This window comes from Genypterus blacodes, unplaced genomic scaffold, assembly GCF_046128005.1.
Source record: "Genypterus blacodes isolate CSIRO-AG114 ecotype Tasmania unplaced genomic scaffold, CSIRO-AGI_Gbla_v1 ptg000150l_1, whole genome shotgun sequence".
NCBI lineage: Eukaryota > Metazoa > Chordata > Actinopteri > Ophidiiformes > Ophidiidae > Genypterus > Genypterus blacodes.
Genome location: NW_027466952.1, coordinates 2,501 through 22,500, shown reverse-complemented (window position 1 = coordinate 22,500; position 20,000 = coordinate 2,501). Strand labels below are relative to the sequence as shown.

At 50.8% G+C, this 20,000-nt stretch overlaps 3 protein-coding genes across 7 annotated transcripts in view; 1 reads left to right on the top strand and 2 right to left on the bottom strand.

The window, feature by feature from the left end:
* LOC143012573 (polyadenylate-binding protein-interacting protein 2-like) overlaps nt 1-224 on the bottom strand; it is a 2,373-nt gene extending 2,149 nt beyond the window's left edge. Inside the window, exon 1 of one of the 2 annotated variants that reach the window (XM_076165772.1) lies at nt 26-224. The gene's annotated coding sequence lies outside the window, so the exon portion shown is untranslated. The remainder of the gene's footprint in view (nt 1-25) is intronic. The other variant, XM_076165773.1, reaches the window with a different exon arrangement.
* A 284-nt stretch (nt 225-508) lies between these two features.
* Nucleotides 509-9,946, top strand: matr3l1.2 (matrin 3-like 1.2). 3 transcript variants are annotated; one of them, XM_076165769.1, is made up of 22 exons: nt 509-608; nt 1,982-3,048; nt 3,762-3,823; nt 3,917-3,955; nt 4,054-4,151; nt 4,264-4,316; nt 4,687-4,803; nt 4,987-5,112; nt 5,318-5,482; nt 5,708-5,832; nt 5,918-6,227; nt 6,360-6,557; nt 6,826-6,913; nt 7,006-7,022; nt 7,102-7,224; nt 7,312-7,440; nt 7,669-7,797; nt 7,880-8,010; nt 8,121-8,427; nt 8,709-8,829; nt 8,910-9,025; nt 9,257-9,946. In XM_076165769.1, the coding sequence occupies exons 2-22, from the start codon at nt 2,263-2,265 to the stop codon at nt 9,317-9,319; spliced, it is 3,303 nt and encodes a 1,100-aa protein (XP_076021884.1). In that variant the 5' UTR covers nt 509-608; nt 1,982-2,262; the 3' UTR covers nt 9,320-9,946. The 3 variants fall into 3 exon arrangements, with proteins under 3 accessions (XP_076021884.1, XP_076021885.1, XP_076021886.1); XM_076165770.1 differs by having other exon boundaries at nt 511-608; nt 2,094-3,048; XM_076165771.1 differs by having other exon boundaries at nt 517-608; nt 2,091-3,048.
* Nucleotides 9,947-9,961: 15 nt separating this feature from the next.
* matr3l1.1 (matrin 3-like 1.1) lies at nt 9,962-17,952 on the bottom strand. Of its 2 annotated transcripts, none has more exons than XM_076165767.1 (22): nt 17,775-17,952; nt 15,646-16,676; nt 15,409-15,470; nt 15,199-15,234; nt 14,991-15,025; nt 14,867-14,898; nt 14,631-14,747; nt 14,425-14,550; nt 14,232-14,348; nt 14,019-14,143; nt 13,353-13,942; nt 13,186-13,252; nt 12,946-13,088; nt 12,660-12,859; nt 12,503-12,569; nt 12,393-12,424; nt 12,169-12,300; nt 11,841-11,971; nt 10,846-11,758; nt 10,500-10,581; nt 10,280-10,401; nt 9,962-10,111 (listed from the first exon to the last, which is right to left on the bottom strand). In XM_076165767.1, exons 2-22 carry the CDS (start codon nt 16,633-16,635, stop codon nt 10,076-10,078), a joined length of 4,155 nt encoding a protein of 1,384 aa, XP_076021882.1. In that variant the 5' UTR covers nt 16,636-16,676; nt 17,775-17,952; the 3' UTR covers nt 9,962-10,075. The 2 variants fall into 2 exon arrangements, with proteins under 2 accessions (XP_076021882.1, XP_076021883.1); XM_076165768.1 differs by lacking the exon at nt 17,775-17,952 and adding an exon at nt 17,195-17,761.
* Nucleotides 17,953-20,000: the final 2,048 nt, after the last annotated feature.

Below are 20,000 nucleotides of genomic sequence, written 5' to 3'. Positions count from 1 at the left end.
AGGTTCTGTATTCAAACTCACTAACCTGACAAACTAATTTTTTCCACGGCAGAAAATATCCTAATGTCCAAACGTCCCAATCTCCGAATCTCCGTCGAACTCCTGAGCTGTAATGGCCGCGCTGGTTCTGTTTGTTTACATGCTGACGTCACTTCGTCTTCATTTCTGATTGGATAAACCGCGCCACTGCGTGCACGCGCTGCCCCAGACGGCCAACTGTGTAACTAAAAATGGAACAAACACAGATATGGGGTTTGTATTGAAATGAATACATTAAAAACAAGATAAAGCTAAATTAAATCGTATTCTGCCGTAAAGTGTGCATTTTGACCTTTGTTATTATTAGTTTTTAATTGATTTTCACCTTTGGTAGGTCAGCTGCTCTTTTTATTCACCAACACAAACAACCGAACTAAGTTACATAAAGAAGGAGAAAGACAACACAGCCAGGGGGAGGGGTCACGTCAAACAGAACGTAACCCATTCAGCCAATCAGCGCTGTCGTACTACGTGTCGCGACACTTCAGTCCCATTCCCGTTTCATAGCGGTGCAAGTTTAGTGTAACAGCCTAGCTAGAAGCAGCTAGTTACACAGCGCGCTAGCTCAGGTAAGACCGCAGGGCTCATAAATATCACTTAATTTGAACCTGACAACTTAACGCTAAGTGACAGTTTCATTACAATAACAACGGAAGCGACACAGTAAGAGTTTAAACACCGCTAGCTAACTGCACTGAGCAGCACGCTACTTAAGCTAGATGACGTTCCGTGAGCAACACAGGCGGCTTCTTCTACACGTTCTCTTATTTAGTGTCCTCACTTATAATAACCAATGCAATTAAATGAATAGGATTCGCGTAAATGTGTTCACATTTGAGTCTTTATCCACGTAGAGTTCATGTAAAGCTTGTCGCTGTTAGCTTAGCTTGTTGTATGTCGGGTGTCGGTACCGTGTTAGCGAGTGACCATGTTAGTTGTTGACTTCCGGCCCGGTGATCGCCGGACGACTGACCCTAAGAATGACTGAATGCTGTGTCATCCCGTGACACTTGGAGCCGCGGCTCCTTTCTCTGGCTCAAGAACAGAATATCAGAGCGTGACTTCGTGAATCTTCTTTCATACTTGTACGGTGTAGAATTTTCTAAAATCAACAGTTCTTTAGGGTAAACATTGTAAACCTCACTTTAATGTTTAGACTTTTTTTCTAGGATTATGAATTTTCTTTAAACGCAACAATAAAGTGTAATGTTTGATCACAAAATCCACATTGGATGTAAATGAATTGAGCCATCAGAGGTTTAAGGTTCATGTTTCTTGTTACTCTAATGATTGATGGTTAGGGTTAGAAGAATACAGCGGGCTAGACACACCCGTTACATTAAACTTGAGTCAGTCATTAGACTGCAGGCTCCTCAGTGTGTTACAACATGTGAGTCTTTATACAAACATGACCCCAGCAGGTGGACACGGTACACACAGGAGCTAAAGCCACCAGATAACATGGTCACTCATTAGCAGAGAACACCTGAAGCTGTCCTCTATTACAAAACGTGCAGCAAAAGGATGAACCAAAGATCCCTTCTCAATGAACATGTCATTCTCCACAGTAACTTTAAAGTCTGTCATGGAAACGTAGAGGTAGTTATTGATCTGATCAGCTTGAAGCCTGGGTGTGTGTGTGAGGCTTCTTCTCTCGTGCAGTGGGACCCGGCTGCTTTCCTTCACATCTTCAGCTGTCGGCCTTCCATCCTTTGACAAACCCAAACCTACATGATAGTTAGAGTCTCTTGTATTTATCTGAGTGAGGACGGCGTCTCTTTGGTCCATCAGCTCGTTTGTATCTCCTTCCTTCTCGTCTGAGATGAGTTCTTAGTCTTTAAAAGCTCTGTCCCTGTTTCCTCTTCCAGAGTTTTCTAATTGCCTCCTGTCATGTTGTAATTCCAGTAATTGCAAGCTTACGTCTGTTGGTTTGACTTCACAGTGATCTTCTTGGTTGTGGACTTGCTGTGGCTCCGCCCTGCTGCAGCTCCTCTGGTTTCTGTTTTCTTTGTGGAGGCCGTTTTTCAAGAATCTCCCTCATTGTGTTTCAGCAGACTTCCAAGGAGACGAGGAGTTCCCCCTCACTTACGCAGATTCCCATGCTTTCCACCTTTACCTGACCTAAGACTTTAACTTCCCCTCCACCACATTTTTGCTTTATTCTTGATCTTGAGTCGTCTGAAACAATTTTGAGGCCAGCGCGCGGCTCTGGCTTGTGGCGTCATGTCTCAGAAGAACCAGTCAGATGGTGGTCAGAAAGGCTTTGCAGTGGGTCGTGGCCTCCTGGCCGCTGCAGAGACCTTGAACTTCAGCATGAGCGACCAGCGGTCCAGTCAGCAGATGGGGGGCATGGTCTCCGGCATGGGGATGGGCGGAGGCGGAGATATAGAGGGCCAGGATGGCACGCAGCAGATGTCTCAGCGGGGCAGTGGCAGTCACATTGGTAACACCATGAAGCTGTTTACCAGCTTGGGCCTGTCTCCCTCAGACCTGGACGCTCTGGCTCAGATCCCTGAAGAGAACATCAGCGTGGAGACGCTGCCTCACATCCTCATGCAGCTCAAGAGCCACAAGGCAGAAGCAGGAGAGCGCAGAATGTCCGCCGGCTCCCTGTCCTCTGAGGCGGCTTTCCGAGGCGGCAGGGAGGACTGGGACGGCGTACATATGGGCAGAATGGGCGGCTCTTCCATGGGTCAGGGTTCGGCCCGCTCCCAGTCCAATTCAGACTTTGGCTACGGTTCCATGCAGGACATTTCCCCCGGCCGCGGATACAACTTAAATTACGGCAACAGTAGCGGCGGCGGCGGCAGGGAGCGGCAGTATTCAGAGCTTTCCCGTCCCGAGTCCTACGGCGGGCTCGGCATGGGGTCGTCGTCGTCCGAGTCCGTCTTTATGCCGAGGAGGGTCGGCTTCCCGTCGCAGGGAAAAGTCAAAGACTTCTTGGGAGTGGTGCCCTCCATGTTCCCCCATGTGTGCTCTCTTTGTGACTTTGACGTGCATTCCATCATGGTGAGTACCGGCCCGCCTCCTTCCTGCTGTTCTCCTGGAATAACTTGTGTTAATGTTCCACTTCAAACAGACACTTGAGCTCTGCTTGTGTTCTTCAGTCCACTTCACTTCATCACAGCTGCAGTCATGTCCTCCAATGAAGGGAAACCAATACACAGCTGCCACTTTGCTGTAATAAAGCATGATGTCATGTCTTCATGTCTCCAGAGTCAAAGGACAATGTGTTTAAACAATCAGAGAGCTTTTTCTGTTGTAGCTTCAAGTGGGCAGATGAGTGACAGACAAACTTAGAGCTGCCTTAAGTGGAGCAGATGTAACCCATGGAGACTTTAGAGCAGAGCTGCTTCAGACTCACACAGCTCACACACCAGGCTGTGTTCAACCAGAGCAGCTGGAGGGAGAGGAAGAAGAAGACACTCCCTCACTCCTCCTCCTGTCCACTCATTCTCTAACACTTCCCTCTCACTTTAATCATCATGTATTTCAGACAGGCAGAGGGGCTCTGCTCTGCGTCGCTCTGCCTCCAGGCCAGCAGCACTGACACGTGGGAAACAAATTATTATTATTTACTCTTTTACCATTTATTTACTATTTATTCCTCTTATTTAGCAGTCACATATGTAAAGCCCCAGCCTTCCTGTGGGCCTGCTGGAGCTCAGATGTTTGTCTGTAGGGTGACTTCCTGTTTAGCTGAGCTCTGTCTGTATGTTCAGGAGTGGAACCAGCACACAAACGGCCTCCGCCATGCTGAGAACAGGAGACAGCTGCTGCAGATGTGAGTCGCTCCTTCACACACCTGGACTCTGCTCAGTGACACACACGTCATGGTTATGGTGCTTCATGTGTGTGTGTGTGTGTGTGTGTGCAGGTATCCAGACTGGGACCCTGGGATGGCCCCCAACAGAGGGTAAGACCCATACACACACACTATAAATAAATGTCCTTATTATCAGGGTTCCTCCAGTGAGTTGAGGAGTCTGTGGCTCTTGTCCTCCTCTCTTCCAGCGGAGGCCTCATGGGGGGTCCAAACCTCTCTGCAGGCCTGCTGGGACCCGTACCCATGTCCTCAGGTCAGACAGCAGGGGGCATGACCTCCAACTGGGGTAAGACCCAAACAGGAAGCTAATATCTTTGGTCTCTATGGTAACGCATCAAAGCTGGAGCGCTGTGGAGCCGTAGACACACTGACATGTTTAATGTTCCTGTGTGTGTCAGGAGGATGTGGAGGGGCTGCTCTGATGGGAAAGAACCAACATGGACAACCTAAGGTGAGTCGTGTGTGTGTGTCTCTCTGTCTCTCTGTCTCTCTGTCTCTCTCTCTCTCTCTCTCTCTCTCACTCACTCACTCACTCACTCACTCACTCACTCACTCACTCACTCACTCACTCACTCACTCACTCACTCACTCACTCACTCACACACACACACACACACACACACACACACAGCTCTTCTACACATCTGCACTGAAGACAGAAGGTTCTGTTTCCTGTTTGGTCCTCTGCCACAGAAGCATGTTTCTGTATATATTTGGTTACAAACGTCTCAGCTGGTTGAATGAGAGCTCAGCGTGTGCAAGAGCCTGCAGATGTTAGGAGACGCCTGAACCAAAGCACGTGTGTGTGTGTGTGTCCTCAGCTGAGGAGCCGTGTGGTCGTGGCCAAGTACGCCTGGAAGCCTCTGAGCAACAAGAGCCTCTTCTCCTTAGCTGAACCCTTCGGCCACCTGAGGGAGAAGCTGGTCCTCAAGAACAAGGTGTGTGTGTGTGTGTGTGTGTGTGTGTGTGTGTGCGTGTGTGTGTGTGTGTGTGTGTGTGTGTGTGTGTGTGTGTGTGTGTGTGTGTGTGTGTGTGTGTGTGTGTGTGTGTGTGTGTGTGTGTGTGTGTGTGTGTGTGTGTGTGTGTGTGTTGACCTGCTGTGGTGTGTGTTGTCCCTGCAGGCGTTCTTAGAGATGGAGACTCACCAGGAGGCGGTGGACATGGTGAACTTCTACCAGCAGCACCCGGCCTCCATCTACGGCAAACCGGTCACCTTCTACCTGTCTGAGGAGCTGCTGGTCATCGAGGTCAGGAGCGAGCCGGTCTGAGCCTCAGGGTGGAGCTGCAGCCTGGGTGCTGCTCTAGATCCATGTATGAGTAGAGCAGCCGTCCATGCTTTCAGCCCCTGTTGCTCTACCGTTGCTCTGCTGACCGCCGCAGTGAAACTTTGCTCCAGTTAGCTTCAGGTTCATACACACTTTCATGGGATTTGTGTTTTGATTTGCTTTTCAGAAGGACGAGCGTCCGGCAGACAGACTTGGCAGGGAGGTCAAAGGTCAGGACAGCCAGGTGGTGTTTTTCTCCAACCTGCCCCGAGAGGAAGAGAAGAAGAAGGAGCTGCTGACCATCGCGGGACGCTTCGGCATTGTCCAGAAACATCTCTTCCTTACAGATCAGGTGAGCGGAGACCTGTCAGTCAAATGTAGAGCGTCTGTCTTCTCTAAATGCAAGAGAACATGGGGTCAAAGGTTAACGACTACAGGAGGGAGTGAGGTTCCCCCCTGGTCTGGTCTGTCCCCTCTGTAGGTTTGACCTCTTCTGTCTCTCTGTGGTCCAGTCTGAGTGTGTGAGTGTTTGGTGTGATGATGGCGGCGTCGCCTCCTTCCTCTGCCCCGTCTGCAGGCGTTCGTCCAGCTGGAGACGCCCAACGACGCACAGATGCTGGTGAAGTACTACACCCTGAACCCGCTCACCATCAAGGGACGACAGATCAGACTCAACATCTGCACCAAGTACAAGACCCTCAAGTGAGTACACGGCCAATCAGATGGTAGCTGAGTGTGGGCGTGGCCACAGCTCAGCCTGTCACTGAGCTGTGTGAATGTGTTTCAGTGTGAACAGAGGAGCCGGAGGATCTGACAGCAGAGGACGGAGGAGCGCCGGGGCCACAGCCTCCACAGGAAACAAGTTCTCCAAGAGCTCCTCCTCCAAATCCTCCTCCAAGTCCAGGGAGGACAAGAAGAAGGAGGAGAACAAAGCCAAGAAGGCCGAGGCTGAAGAGGAGGAGGTGGCTGGAGTGATGGAGGCCGACGATGGAGAAGAGGAAGACGAAGGGCAAGACACTACTGAAGAGACAGAGGAGCAGGAGGAGGAGCAGACGGCAGAAGCTGCTGAGGAAACACTTCAGGAGTCTGAGAACAAGGTGAAGGAACAGAGAGGCGGCTGTCTCACCTGTAGGAGGCGCTGTGACCTCCTGATACTAATGTGACACTTAATCTGCCAACAATGTCCCCTTCATGTGTGTGTGATGAAGTGAACATGTGACCGCACACAGGACTCAGCTGGTGATGACATCACCCCCGACCCACACCAGGACGGGGGCGTGGAAACGGCAGAAAAAGGGGCGGAGTCCAAAGAACCGGACGGACCGAGGGAAACTGAAACCTCCACCGAAGGAAACGAGGCCAAAGAGGAAGCGAGCGGCGAGACGGGAGAGAGCCAGGAGGTGGAGGAAGATCAGGATCAGGACTCGGTATGATGGTCACATGACTGTGTGTGTGGATGATGTCATGGGGCTAACAGCAATGATGTCATAGTGTCGTGGCATCAGTCCTCTTCCTCGCTGTGTCTCATAAGCTGCTGCTCAGCGTTGTGCTTTCCTCATTTAAAGTCGTGTTTTAGTCGTGACCAAGATGGTTGGAAACACGTAGAGGGCTCACGAGGACATCTGGTGGTGAAGGTGGCTCACTGCGTGTACCAGTGTGGCCCTCATGTAAAGTGTGTGTTGTTGTGTGGTCTAGGAGGATCAGGACTTCCCGGAGAACATGGAGGACTTTGTGACTCTGGATGAACTGGGAGAGGAGGAGCACGAGGAGTCGGACGCCATCGGTACGCAAACAAACACTCACACTAACAAAGTAGTCCTGCTTCCCTGTGCTGCGGCTCACGTTGACCCCCGCTCTGTCTTTGTGTCCCTGCAGATCCCACCAGACGAGGGGTAACTTCATGCCTGTTGTGTCTCCATGATGGTTTCCCTGCTGCCGCCTGCACAGCAGTCATGTTGTTTTGTCTCTCAGGGCATGAGGGTGGTGAACGTCCTGGGCTTCAGGCGAGGGTACGGCTTCGTGCGCGAGCTCCTGGATCTGGCCAAACCGTTTGGCGAGGTGGTCAAACACTTGGTGCTGGACCTGCGAGCTGAGGTACGACGCTGCATCGTCACATCACGGCCCAAAGAGACAGGAGTGTGTTTGATGTGTGTGTTCAGCCTGCTCTCTCCTCTTCAACAGGCCTACCTGCAGTTTGCCACAGAAGAAGAAGCTCGAGGGATGGCAAAGTTTTACAACGGCAACGTCACGGCGACGGTGTGTGGGCGACCTGTGAGGGTCAGTCACTCCATGACCTATCCCACCATCCAGGTGAGCAGGACCTCAGGGCCCAGCGGTGCTGAAGGTGATGTGTGTGTGTGTGTGTGTGTGTGTGTGTGTGTGTGTGTGTGTGTGTGTGTGTGTGTGTGTGTGTGTGTGTGTGTGTGTGTGTGTGTGTGTGTGTGTGTGTGTGTGTGTGTGTGTGTGTGTGTGTGTGTGTGTGTGTGTGTGTGTGTGTGTGTGTGTGTGTGGTAGAAACCTCCTGTGTTTGCTCCTCAGTGCGGCTCCAGCAAAGTGGTTTACATCGGTCAGCTGCCCACCAGTAAATACTCAGACGAGGCCGTTCTGACGCTGGCTGAGCCTTACGGGAAAGTCAGGAAGTACTTCCTGAACAGGATCAAGAGAGAAGTACGACCTCCGCCGCTCTGTCTCTCCCTGCAGATCCGTCGCTCTGTCGGCGTTACAAAGTGACCGAGTGTTTGTGTTCCAGTGTTTCGTGGAGATGGAGCAAGCGGAGGACGCAGAGAAAATGGCTGAGGAATACAAAGCCACTCCGCCCAAGATCAACGGCAAACGCCTCAGCGTCTACGTCAGCAGGAAGTACAAACAGCTGAAATACGGGTGAGGAACCAGAGAACATTCAGGGCAAATGAAGCCTGACTCATTCAGCTGCTTTATCTTCTCCACTGTGGTTTTAAAACTTAATAGACCAAACAAACGTTTGTTTACAGACACCGACGCCCCAACGTGCCTGAAGAGAAGAAACCCACCAAGAGAGAAATCAGCACGGTGGCCAAATCCTCCAAACAGCCAGAGGAACCTCCAGTGAAGAAGGCCAAGGAGGAGAAGCCTGCAGCCGAGGAGAAGGAGGAGCAGGCGGAGGGTGAAGAGCAGAAGACGGAGGAGGTTCAGGAAGAGAAGATGGAGGAGAAGATGGAGACGAGCGGCGCTGAGCAGATGAGTGAAAACTCTGTGGAGAACGAGACGACCGAAGCCACTCCAGAAGATTCTGACCTGAACCTGAACACCTGCAGTCAGGTGAGAGAAACGGCAACAAAACTATAGTTTACATGAACGAACATCATGGAAATGTTCTCAGATGAGTCACTTAATGAAGTTTACAGATTTACTTTACTACGTGATAATAGACTCCTCCCATTTCATTTGGGCAAAAAGTAAAAAAAGATTTGCAACAAATGTTTGAATGAACACGTTGTGAAGCTTGGAGGTAAAGTCCAGGTGCAGCAGGAGCGTTAGAAACCTGTGAGCAGATGGTGCTGAAGGTCACAGCAGGTAAATACGATGACCCGTCTCTGCAGGAGCCGGTGGAGGAGCCTGCAGCTCAGAGCGTCCAGATAGAGGCCACGCCCCCGCCCGCTGAAGCCAAACCCACCGCCGCCTCTCTGCCGCTGCTCCCCTACGACCCCGAGAGCCCCGTCGGTAAGAAAACGTCTCGCGGCCACGCTCACGTCTCCGTCGCCCCCTCGACCAGAATGAACACCAGCGTTTTGTTTTAACAGGAGTGGAACACGTGAAGAAGGGATTCTACTGCCGCGTCTGCTTCCTCTTCTACTCCAACGAAGACGCAGCGAAGAAGAAGCACTGCAGCAGCCAGGCACACTACAACAAGCTGCAGGTGAGACAAGCCCCGCCCACATCCACACCAACGCCACCTTAAAGTCTGAAACGGCAGGAGTCGTGTTCGATTGGCTTCATCTGATTGTTTCCATGCAAATGTCTCACTCACAGAGCAGAAACAGGAGCTCTGATTGGACGGCGGGCACTTTCAGTGAGGAGCCAATCAGAGCTCCTGTTGAACCTGCACCTGTCTGTCACTCATAAAGGATGGATCCTCTGTTTGTTTCAGATGCATTTGGAGAAAGAACAGATGAAAGCAGAGAAGAAGAAGAAAGAGATCAACACTCAGTGAGCATGGAAATGATTTTTTGTATTTTGCTTTGGTCAGGCCAGTTTATTCTATTTTAACTTGTAGGGAAATAACAACATGTGACATTTTTGTTTTGTCTGTTTTTAATAAAGAACCGTCAAACATTCCAGCTTCAGGTCTTTTTCTTCCGATCATGTGATCGCAGCTCCAATCCTTCAATAATCACTGATGTCATTTCACCATGACGATGCTGACGGGTCCCTGAACCAATCAGCTTTGGCTTTGGAGCGGCTGAAGATCGAGCCGTTATTCTTATAAACTAGTTTCATGCCTGAGCCTTTGTTTCTCTGTTCCTCAGGACAAAGAAACAAAGGCAGACTGATGTTTACCAACACGGACCCCCGACCACAGCGTCACGTTGCACCGACAGACCCACAAAACTCACCCTAGATCACACATTCACCTGGAATGTCACATCTCAGCCGTGTACTGGCTGCACTGCTCACGTGCCCTTGAGCAAGAGGCCAAAGTCTAGAAAAATGACTTCCACTCTCTGGCAAACAGAATCAAACAGTTCATCTTCGTTTGGAGACAAAACATCTGAGCAGAAAATCAATTTGACTTCAACTTCAGTGAAAAAACTGAAAACTGTCCCAGAAAGCTGGAAAACTTGTGTGGCCAAAAACACACAATTGTCATTGATTTGTCGGCGTCCTGCGTTCCATTACCTTCAGGCCGCCTCTTGGTTGATCAGACGGCAGAGCGACTTCACCATGGAGCAGCCCTCAGATGAGACGTTCAGCTCTGAGCCCAGGGATCCTTCCCCGTGTGCTCCTATGATTTAACACGGGACGCCAAGCATATGAGTCAGTTGGTCACAGACATGCAGTTTCTGACTGGTAAACATGTGTAGCATGTAGCATGAATCATCCAGCAGAATCTTAAGTCTCATATCTGCTTTGATTCTTTGCATTGGGACACAGCGGTGTCCCGAGCTCTGACCTGGTACTTCTGGTAGTGGCTCGCCGTGCTGCAGTGCTCCTGTTTGGCCTCGTCTTCACTGGCGTAGATCACCTGACACAGCTTACAGAAATACCCAACGACCGGACCCACAAACTCCGTCCCTGCAGGGAGAAGGACTGAATGTGAGCATCACCTCCTGACAGTGTTCCATTTATGTCCCGTCTGAATTTCCTGATAGCGAATGTGTGGACGTTCATACCGACAGGCTTGGTGGGTTTGCGTGGCTCCTTGCTGCCCCCTGCTGGTTCCTCTTTTCCTTCATCCTCCAGCTCAGCAGCTTCCTACACAATCACAAATATCACATCCATTATTGTTTTGTATGTTAAAGCAGTTTGTCTAGACTGAAACACTTTGACACCAAGTGACGCCTCAACATCCTCAAACCAGGCAGGGGTCTGATGGGAGAGAGTCCTGGTGTAACACAACAGAGTCAGCAGTCTGAAGCACGGTTGGGTCTAAAGCTCTGGTGGGTCTAAAGCTCTGGTGGGTCTAAAGCTCTGTTTCAATGCTCCCCATCCTCCCCCTCCAGGTGCTTCTGTCCTCACCTTGTCAGCCCCTGGTTGCGTTTTTTCAGGAATTTCCTCCAATGTAGGATCTTCCTGCCGTGGTTTAGAATCTGCCTCCTCTGAGCAAACCTGGGGAGCCTTTGTCGCCTCTTCGTCTTTGGCGCTCTGTCCCCTCATCTCTTGGTCTTTGACGCTCTGTGCCATCGTCTCTTGGTCGCTCTGTGCCGTCGTCTCTTGGTCTTGGTCGCTCTGTGTCTTGGTCTCGGGCGTGTCCCTCTGTGAGGTGTCTTCAGACACACACTCCTCCTGGTGAATGTGTGCTGGTTCTTCCTCTGCAGGTTCTCTGCCCTCTGGACTTCTTCCTGCTCTCCTCTCCTTCTCCTGACCTTTCTTCTTCTCTCCAGTCTTTTTGGACCTGAGCTCCTTGTCACTGCTTTTCGACACAGGTTCTTTCTCTGGACTCGTTTTGGATTCTGACTCCTCCATCTTCTCCTTGGAGTTCTTTTGGGGGCCAGACTCTTTTTCCTGATTCTTTGTGGACACAGTCTGCTGCTCTGCAGGCCTCTTTTTGGAGGCTGACTCTTTTTCTGGAAGCTTCTGAGCTGCTGGCTCCTTTTTGGAGGCCGACTCTTTTTCTGGAAGCTTCTGAGCTGCTGGCTCCTTTTTGGAGGCTGACTCTTTTTCTGGAAGCTTCTGAGCTGCTGGCTCCTTTACTGGAGTCTTTTTGGAGGCTGACTCTTTTTCTGGAAGCTTCTGAGCTGCTGGCTCCTTGCTGCTTTTTGGCACATGCTTCTTTTCTGGAGTCTTCTTTGAGGACTCTTTCTTCCCAGGAGACTTTTTGCTGGACCCGTCCTTCTCTGAGGCCTTGGACTTGCTGTTCCTCTCGCTTCTCCTGCCGCTTGACCTGCTGTCCTCCGTTCCCTCGTCCGACTCTTTGTCCGGCACGTCCCATCTGGCAGGAAGAGACCGACAAGCACGATGATCTACAGCCACAGACGGCACCACGTCTTTGGTCTCAAAGATGAAACACTCACCCCATCATGAGTCGGGTGTATTTGATGGACAGGTCGATGATGAGCCTGGTGCCGTGGAAGATGACGTGCTTATGGTGCAGCTCCTTCACCACCTGGGCTGCTTCTGAAGGTTTGGACATCTCTATGAAGCCCTGGAACAGCAGGCAAACACAGCAGGCGTCAGGACCACACACACACACACACACACACACACACACACACACACACACACACACACACACACACACACACACACACACACACACACACACACACACACACACACACACACACACACACACACACACACACACACACACACACACACACACACACACACACAGCTGACCTCTTGGCGTTGCCGCAGCACCAGAAAGCGGGAGGCTTTCCCAAAGCCCTTCACGATCTTCACAAAGTCCATGTCTGTGTACCTGTTGCTCCTGGGGAGGTTCCCCACGTAAACCACTCGGCTGCCTGGAGACTGGAGGCAGAAACACAACACGTTAGGACACACACACACATGTGGAGAGAAGTGTGTGTTCCAGCTCCAAGCCCCCAGGTTCCCCTCCTCACCCTGGATTTCCTCTGACTTCTGTCTTTGTCACCTGCAGAGACAAAGACAAAGCCCAGCGTCACTCAGAGTCAACGTTCATCTTCATCCAGGAGGGGGAGGAGTCACCTACCTTCATCATCACCCTTGTCTTCATCCAGGACGATGCAGTCCTCCAGGTCCATGGGGAAATCTGCTTCCTGTAAGACCACGAGACAGAGGCGGCCGGCATGTTACCCAACAAGTCCAATAACATGTACGTGTGTGTGCGTGTGCGTGTGTGTGTGTACCTCCTCTTCCTCTCTGGTGGATTCAGCTTCTTTCTCTTTCTCCTCCACTTTGCTTTTCTTGGTGGGCTTCTCCTTTTCTTCCTCCTTCCTTTTCGTAGGCTTCTGTGCCTCTTCGTCCCCTTTCTTCACAGGCTCCTCCTCCTCCTCTCTGGGATCCTTTACATGTTCCTCCTCCGTGTTCTTCCTCTCCACCTCAGGTTCTGAGTCATGACAGGTTTGAGGTTGAGATGATGTGCTGCACGTCTACATGCATGAATGAATCCACAAAGATAAACTTCATTCTGACCTTCATCATGAAGCTGCTCGTCTTCATCAGCAGGTTCCCCCTCCTCCTCCTCCGGCGTTTCTTCTTCCTTCACCATGTCTTCCTCCTCCAGATTCTCTCCATCTTCTCCGATCACCTCCATGCCGTCGATGTCGCTCTCCTCCCTGCAGTGATTGGATCAATGATTGGATCAATGATCATGATCAGACTGATACCAACATGAGATGGACATTCAGGAGACCTTTGACCTTTCTCACTCACTCTGCTTCAGACTGGGCGTCACAGTGAGCTTCAGGCTCGTCAGCAGGAGGCGCTGCTTCTGTTCCTTCTGTGGATTGAGATGAAAGTTTCATGTTTTCATCTCTCTGTTCCTCGTACACAGTTACAGCTGTACAGCTTCATTTCAGACACTAGGGGGCAGAACTTACCTGGTTTCTCACTCTGTTCCTCTGAACATCTGCTTGGTCCGTCTCTGGACCTCCCATCTTTCTCCTCTGTGCTCTTCTTCTTCTCTTTGGCCTCTGATCCAGGATCTTTCTCCTCCTGTTCTTTCCTGCAATCTTTTTTTTGTTCTCTCTTCCGATCTTTCTCCTCCTGCTCTTTCTTGCGATCTTTCTCCTCCTGCTCTTTCTTGCGATCTTTCTCCTCCTGCTCTTTTTTGCGATCTTTCTCCTCTGTTTTTTTCTTACGATCTTTCTCCTCCTGCTCTTTTTTGCGATCTTTCTCCTCTGGTTTTTTCTTACGATCTTTCTCCTCCTGTTCTCTCTTACGATCTTTCTTGCTCTCCCCTCTTTCTTTCTGCCCGCCCCTTCTCTCTCTTTCTTGCCTGCTCTCTTTCTCGTCTCTCTCTCTCTTGCTCTCCCTCTCCACTCGTTCTTTCTTCATCTCCTTTTTCTCTGAGCTGCTGCTCCTCCTCCTCCTCTTAGCCGTCCTCTTGTCTTCGTCCCCTTGGCTGGGACTCCTCCTCTTGGTGGAGGAGGAGCTTCTCTCCTCGTACCTCTTGGCAGATGGAAGTCGCCTGAGGGACGAGAACAGGAGATGAGGATTATTGAGATGATTGACAGTATTGATGGATCAGCTGATGAGGCTCTTACATGAGGCTCTTGTATTCTCCAGAGTAGGCCACCTTGATGATGTCATTGTTTATCTTCAGCGGGGTGGACGTGTAATAGTCCACCACCTTCTGAGCGCCGTCGTCATCTTTCATCTCCACAAAGGCCTGGAACAAGAAAACACAAGAGGAAGGTGATGACATCACTGAGAGGAGGAGGAGGAGGAGGAGCATGAAGGTCAGAGAGGGACCTCACCATGGACGGCAGGAAGAGCGTGTAGAGAGGCGGACCAAAGCGCTTGACCACGGCGATCAGGTCTGAGCAGCCGTGTTCTCCTGATGGAGCCGGACTGAAGCTCAAAACCCGAGAGCTCTGCAGGAGACACAGGAGACCATGGGTCTTTGTTCTGACTGAACATCTGAGCCAACAGCACTCAGTCTGGCTTTACCTGGAGGAAGTTCAAGGTGGCTGAGATGCTGAAGTCGATCATGTGACCGTTTACACAAGCCGGCTGGTTGATGTGGAACTTCACCAGGTCCTTGGCCTGATCGCTGGAGCCCAGCTCCATGTACGCCTACACACACACACACAGGTCAGAGCAAAGGCTACACAGCTGTGTGTGTGTGTGTGTGTGTGTGTGTGTGTGAGACTTACAAAAGATGGGAACATGATGATTTTCACAATCTTGCCAAAGGGCTGGGTCAGCTTCCTCAGCTGAGTCTCATCCACAGAATGAGAAGGAAACTTGGCACAAACTACTTTACTGGACACCTGAGCAGAAATGACACACACACACATGTCACACTCTAACACACACACATGTCACACTCTATCACACACACAGGAACAGTAAAGCTCCAGTCTCCATGGGACTTCAGTTCTTGGGTCACCTTCTTGGTTTTCTTCCTGTTTGGCTGTAAATCTGCAAACAAGAAGAAGCCTGAATGAGGTCAGAGGTCAGATACACACACAGAGAGTGGGAGGTTCTGGTTCTGACCTGCTGGGCCCACCTACCATGAGGGCCTGGATCCTCTTCTTTGGTGTCCGTCCTGGAGTGAGACAGACAACATCGATTTGGGATCTGATCAACCAAACAGCAGCTGGTAACCTGTGTGTGTGTGTGTGTGTGTGTGTGTGTGTGTGTGTGTGTGTGTGTGTGTGTGTGTGTGTGTGTGTGTGTGTGTGTGTGTGTGTGTGTGTGTGTGAGTGTGTGTGCGCTCACCTGCCCGCCTCCAGGCGACAGTCCCACTCAGGACACCTGCAGCAAAGAAGTGATAGAAGAAGAAAAACCGATCAGGATGAACATGCAGAGACAGGTTGGTAGTCTGAATCCCTTCCCGTTTCATCTTGACGGTCTTTGAGGAGACGGGCTGCCCCCCCTCACTCTAACACATTGATCAGACGAGCATTAGGACCCAGTGAGTGAACGTACTGCTGCAGCAGGCCCAGCTGTCCGTCAGCGTGCAGAGTTCCATGGACGTGTCGAGTCCAAACCTGCAACACAACAAGCAGACCGGTCAACCAACCAGCAGCTGGGCTCAGGCGGCACCAGTTGGGCGACAGAACGCTGCGTTTCCTCTGCGGTCACGGCTGAGCGCCGAACAATGAGCAACTAACCAAGAGAAGCCCCTCCCCCTCTAGCCCCGCCCCCTGAGGAGGAGGTACTTACCTTGTCTGAGAGCACAGTGATATCACACAGAGAACACGTGTATGGGTACGTTGTTGGCGTCTTCCCGTGGAAGTCGTACGCCTTCTTCCTGGAGGGCCTCGTGACCAGCCTGCCATCGCTGCCGCCGCTGCTTCGGCTCCTGCTGGAAGAGACGGCGTCTGTCCTGAGGGGCTCGGCGGCGGATGCGGGACGGTACGACTCCAGAGGCGGCGCGGACCTGTAGTCGGCCGATCCGGGCTCAGAGAACCCGGAAGGGTGAGTTTCCACGCAGCTTCCTGTTGCTGGCGAGGACGAGTAAGAAGACCAGTCACCTGTTGAAACCAGGCCGGCGTCTCTGCCGGTCTTACCAAACGCGGACCCCCCCACCCTGTGGTTGTAGTCGACCACGTAGGCCGACGTTGAAGGTAGCGACGAGTCTACCCTGGAGGAGCTGGACCGCCGCGGGTCTCCCCAGGATTCCTGCCAGTCTTGAACACGCTCTGGTGAGAGAGACGTGGGCGGGGCCAAGGTGCGGTCCAGTTGAAATGGCCGATTGTCCCACCGGCTCCTGGAAGGGCTGGCGGAGGAGGAAGAGGAGGACAGACCTGGAGGCGGGTAAGGGTAAGGGTAAGGGTCCGTCACCGCCCGCTTGCCTTTGATCTGCTGGAGGACCTGAGGCAGAGAGTCCACAGTCAGGACGTCTTCAGGGAGCTCGGCCAGCAGAGACAGGTCGTTGGGTTCAAGTCCACAGCTGCTGAGGATGCTGAGAGCCGCGTCGGCTGACCAGTGAGCGGTGGGGTGAGGCGGCTTCTCCGGCCCTCTGGAGGGGGGAGACAAAGTGCGGGACGTGGAGGGCATGGAGGACCACACATGAGGCAGAGGCTCCTGGGGCCGCCCGTAAAGGTCCGGGGAGGCCCGGCGGCGGTCCGACGAGCCGTAAGGTCCCGGATTAGACCTCCGGTCGGTGTCGTGAGGCGGCAGCTGCATTCTGTTTGTGTAGTTGTGAGACATGACGGACGAGAGCTGTGGGGAAATACACGAGGAGGCGGGTTCTGCAGAAAGAAGGTTTCAGGGAAGAAGAAGAGATGTGAGAAGGCCTCTGACCTCAGCTGACTGCATCGTGTCTGAACATGCGGTGAACACGCGTGTTTCTGAGCAGCAAGAAGCTTCTGACCACCGTGACAACACACAAAGGGTTAAAGGGAAATACTTGACTGTGATTTAGGGCCCAGACCAGATTACAAAGATGTGAACAGAACAGAGGGTTTAGGTCCAAAGGTAGCTCTGCTTCATGCATGGACCCCAGGGCTCCACCAGGGCCCCCCAGGGAGCCTACAGGGCCCCACAGGGAGCCTACAGGGCTCCACCAGGGCCCCCCAGGGAGCCTACAGGGCCCCCCAGGGCTCCACCAGGGCCCCCCAGGGAGCCTACAGGCCCCCCCCCCCCCCCCCCCCCCCCCCCCAAGCCCCCCTGCAGGTCTACAGCCTGGTGCCTGAGTCAGGGAGCTGGTGGAGGAAGATCATGGCGTCTCCGCTCTGGAGGATCTGGTCCAGCATGGAGCTCCACATACCTCCTTCCTGCTGCGAGGCGCATGAAGGCCACACTCACTTTGGCCTCTTCTTCTTCAGCCTTGTTGCTGTTAAGAGTGACGGACTCTACAATGTAACACCTGTGTGTGTGTGTGTGTGTGTGTGTGTGTGTGTGTGTCTAAATTGTCTTAATAAAATCTCTTTTCTTGTCCATGTTTGTTATTAAAGTCTGAGCTTGTGACGTCAACAGCCTCGAGCGCGATGTCCGCTGGGAGGCGCTACAGCGGCCGGTGTGTCCCCAAGCCCCGCCCTTACCGTGTCACCATATATACCTCACACACGCTCGAGCGGTGACGCCATTAATACACACAGGTACGAGTGTTTACACATTAACACCTGTCTGTCTGTGTGCGCGCGCCTTTCCCTGTGTGTGTGTGTGTGTGTGTGTGTGTGTGTGTGTGTGTGTGTGTGTGTGTGTGTGTGTGTGTGTGTGTGTGTGTGTGTGTGTGTGTGTGTGTGTGTTTGTTTGTTTGTCAGCAGCGGAGTTGACGTTAAGCTGCTAACTCCCATAGCTAGCTTTATCTTAATCACTCAGTAACTTTATCTAAAGCGCCATCTTACCTCAGGTTAATCACCGCGTAGTGTTGAGGTTTGATGTGCGAAATTATCCGGTGGCGGTCATAAATTATAACTTTTATCATAACAGGCTTTGTTTTATCACCAAGCAGAGAAGCAAACACTACAGATTCAGGTGATGCTTAGCTTCTGGACTACTTCCGACCTGTGAGGCGTTCTTCTTCTGTGGTGTTAGTCTGGAGCCATCCGCTGCGCACTGCTGCCCTCCGGTGGTCAGTTTAGTCTCCACACTTTGTTCGTTCCCTTCCCGGTGTTCTCGCTCCTCTGAAGCTCAGATGAAGTGTGTGTGTGTGTGTGTGTGGTTCTCTCTCTCTCTCTCTCTCTCTCTCTCTCTCTCTCTCTCTCTCTCTCTCTCTCTCTCTCTCTCTCTCTCTCTCTCTCTCTCTCTCTCTCACATTATGAGTTTCAGCTCTAATGAAGCAGCTGGCTTCCTTCCTTTACTTGTATGTGTAACATAACCATGAGTTAGTTTAATACTTCATTATTGTGTGTAGTTTGTGTCACTCTGATGCTCTCAGCTGTGTTTGTCTCTGTTATGAACCCTACATTATGATCTCACAGTGATGTGATGCTAACCTGTCTTCTTCTTTGCTTCGCTCTTGCAGCAGCTGGAGGCCTGTACGGAAGGTAAGGTAAGCCCCGCCCCGTGCCCCGCCCCCCCGGTTCCCCTGAGGACTTAGTGTTTCTTTCTTTAGTGACTGAAGTAAACAGACAGATGTGTGTGTGTGTGTGTGTGCGCGGCCTCTCCTCTCTTTATTATTATTATTATTATTATTATTATTATTGTTATTATTATTATTATAACTCTGACGCTGAAGCAGCTCAACGTTCCTCCACAGAGATACACTGAAGTGACATCAACATAAACCATGTTTTAAAATAATTTAAAACAAAAATCGGTCCCAAATAAAACATTAAATAAAATATAAATGGACCCCCCCACACACACACACTCACACACACGCGCGCACACACACGCACACACACGTGTTGTCAGATTCTATAGATCATAGTTGTAACATTTGGGTTTAACCATGGAAACATTAAAAAGTTACGGCAATAACAATTAAATAAAACAGATTAATTGTCATTTAATCATTTAAATCATTGATTTAATTAATGAATACACAGACATCTTAAATCTAAAGCTGCACATTGGGATCAGCTGCTGACACCAAACTGAGATCAAATAAAACAAATAAAATTCAAATAGAATAAAATTAAATGTATGAAATTGTTCGTTATATTTTACGAAACCTAACGCAATCATTTCTAGAGTATATCGATTATTTTCTTCTATACAGGTTTAAGACTCTAAGATGACTCAGTGAAGGAGAACGTTTGTCATTATCTAATAATTCCTTCTTTGTTAATAATTGGTAGTAGTAGTAGTAAGACTTGTCAAAAATTACTTGACTTCATTTATGTAATGAATGTCGTAGGAAACGTAAATCCGTGTGTACATTTCTGTATCCGACTGTAAAGCGGCGAGGCACTGTGACGTTACCACGGTGATCCGCCAGGTGGCGCCAAAGACCACGATAAACACCAAACGCGCTCTGTAGACATGAACACGCAGCGGAAGACATTTAACAAGAAGAATCTAAGTGTAGTTTAAACATTTTAATATGAACATAAGAGTGTGAGTTGATTGTATCCGTGTGTGTGTGTGTGTGTGTGTGTGTGTGTGTGTGTGTGTGTGTGTGTGTGTGTGTGTGTGTGTGTGTGTGTGTGTGTGTGTGTGTTTGGATCCTCCACACTGTGTTTGTATTCACAGAAGCAAAACGGATGGAAAAGACAACAGTTTATACTCTTTGTTTCTTTGTTTGTGGTTGATTCAAAATCTCTCTGCAGTTTGACGCAATCGTGCTGATTTTACTGTAGAATGAGGAAGAAAAGGTCCACACACACACACACACACACACACACACACACACACACACACACACACACACACACACAGGAGTGAATCCTGCGGTGAAGGTCAGAGGATGGAGGGAAGAGAGAGAGGGACTAAAATCACACAGGACCAAAATGTCAAAAAGAGAGAGAGAGAGAGAGAGAGAGAGAGAGAGAGAGAGAGAGAGAGAGAGAGAGAGAGAGAGAGAGAGAGAGAGAGAGAGAGAGAGAGAGAGAGAGAGAGAGAGAGAGAGAGAGAGAGAGAGAGAGAGAGAGAGAGAGAGAGAGATTGTCTTTTCTTCTTCTGATGCA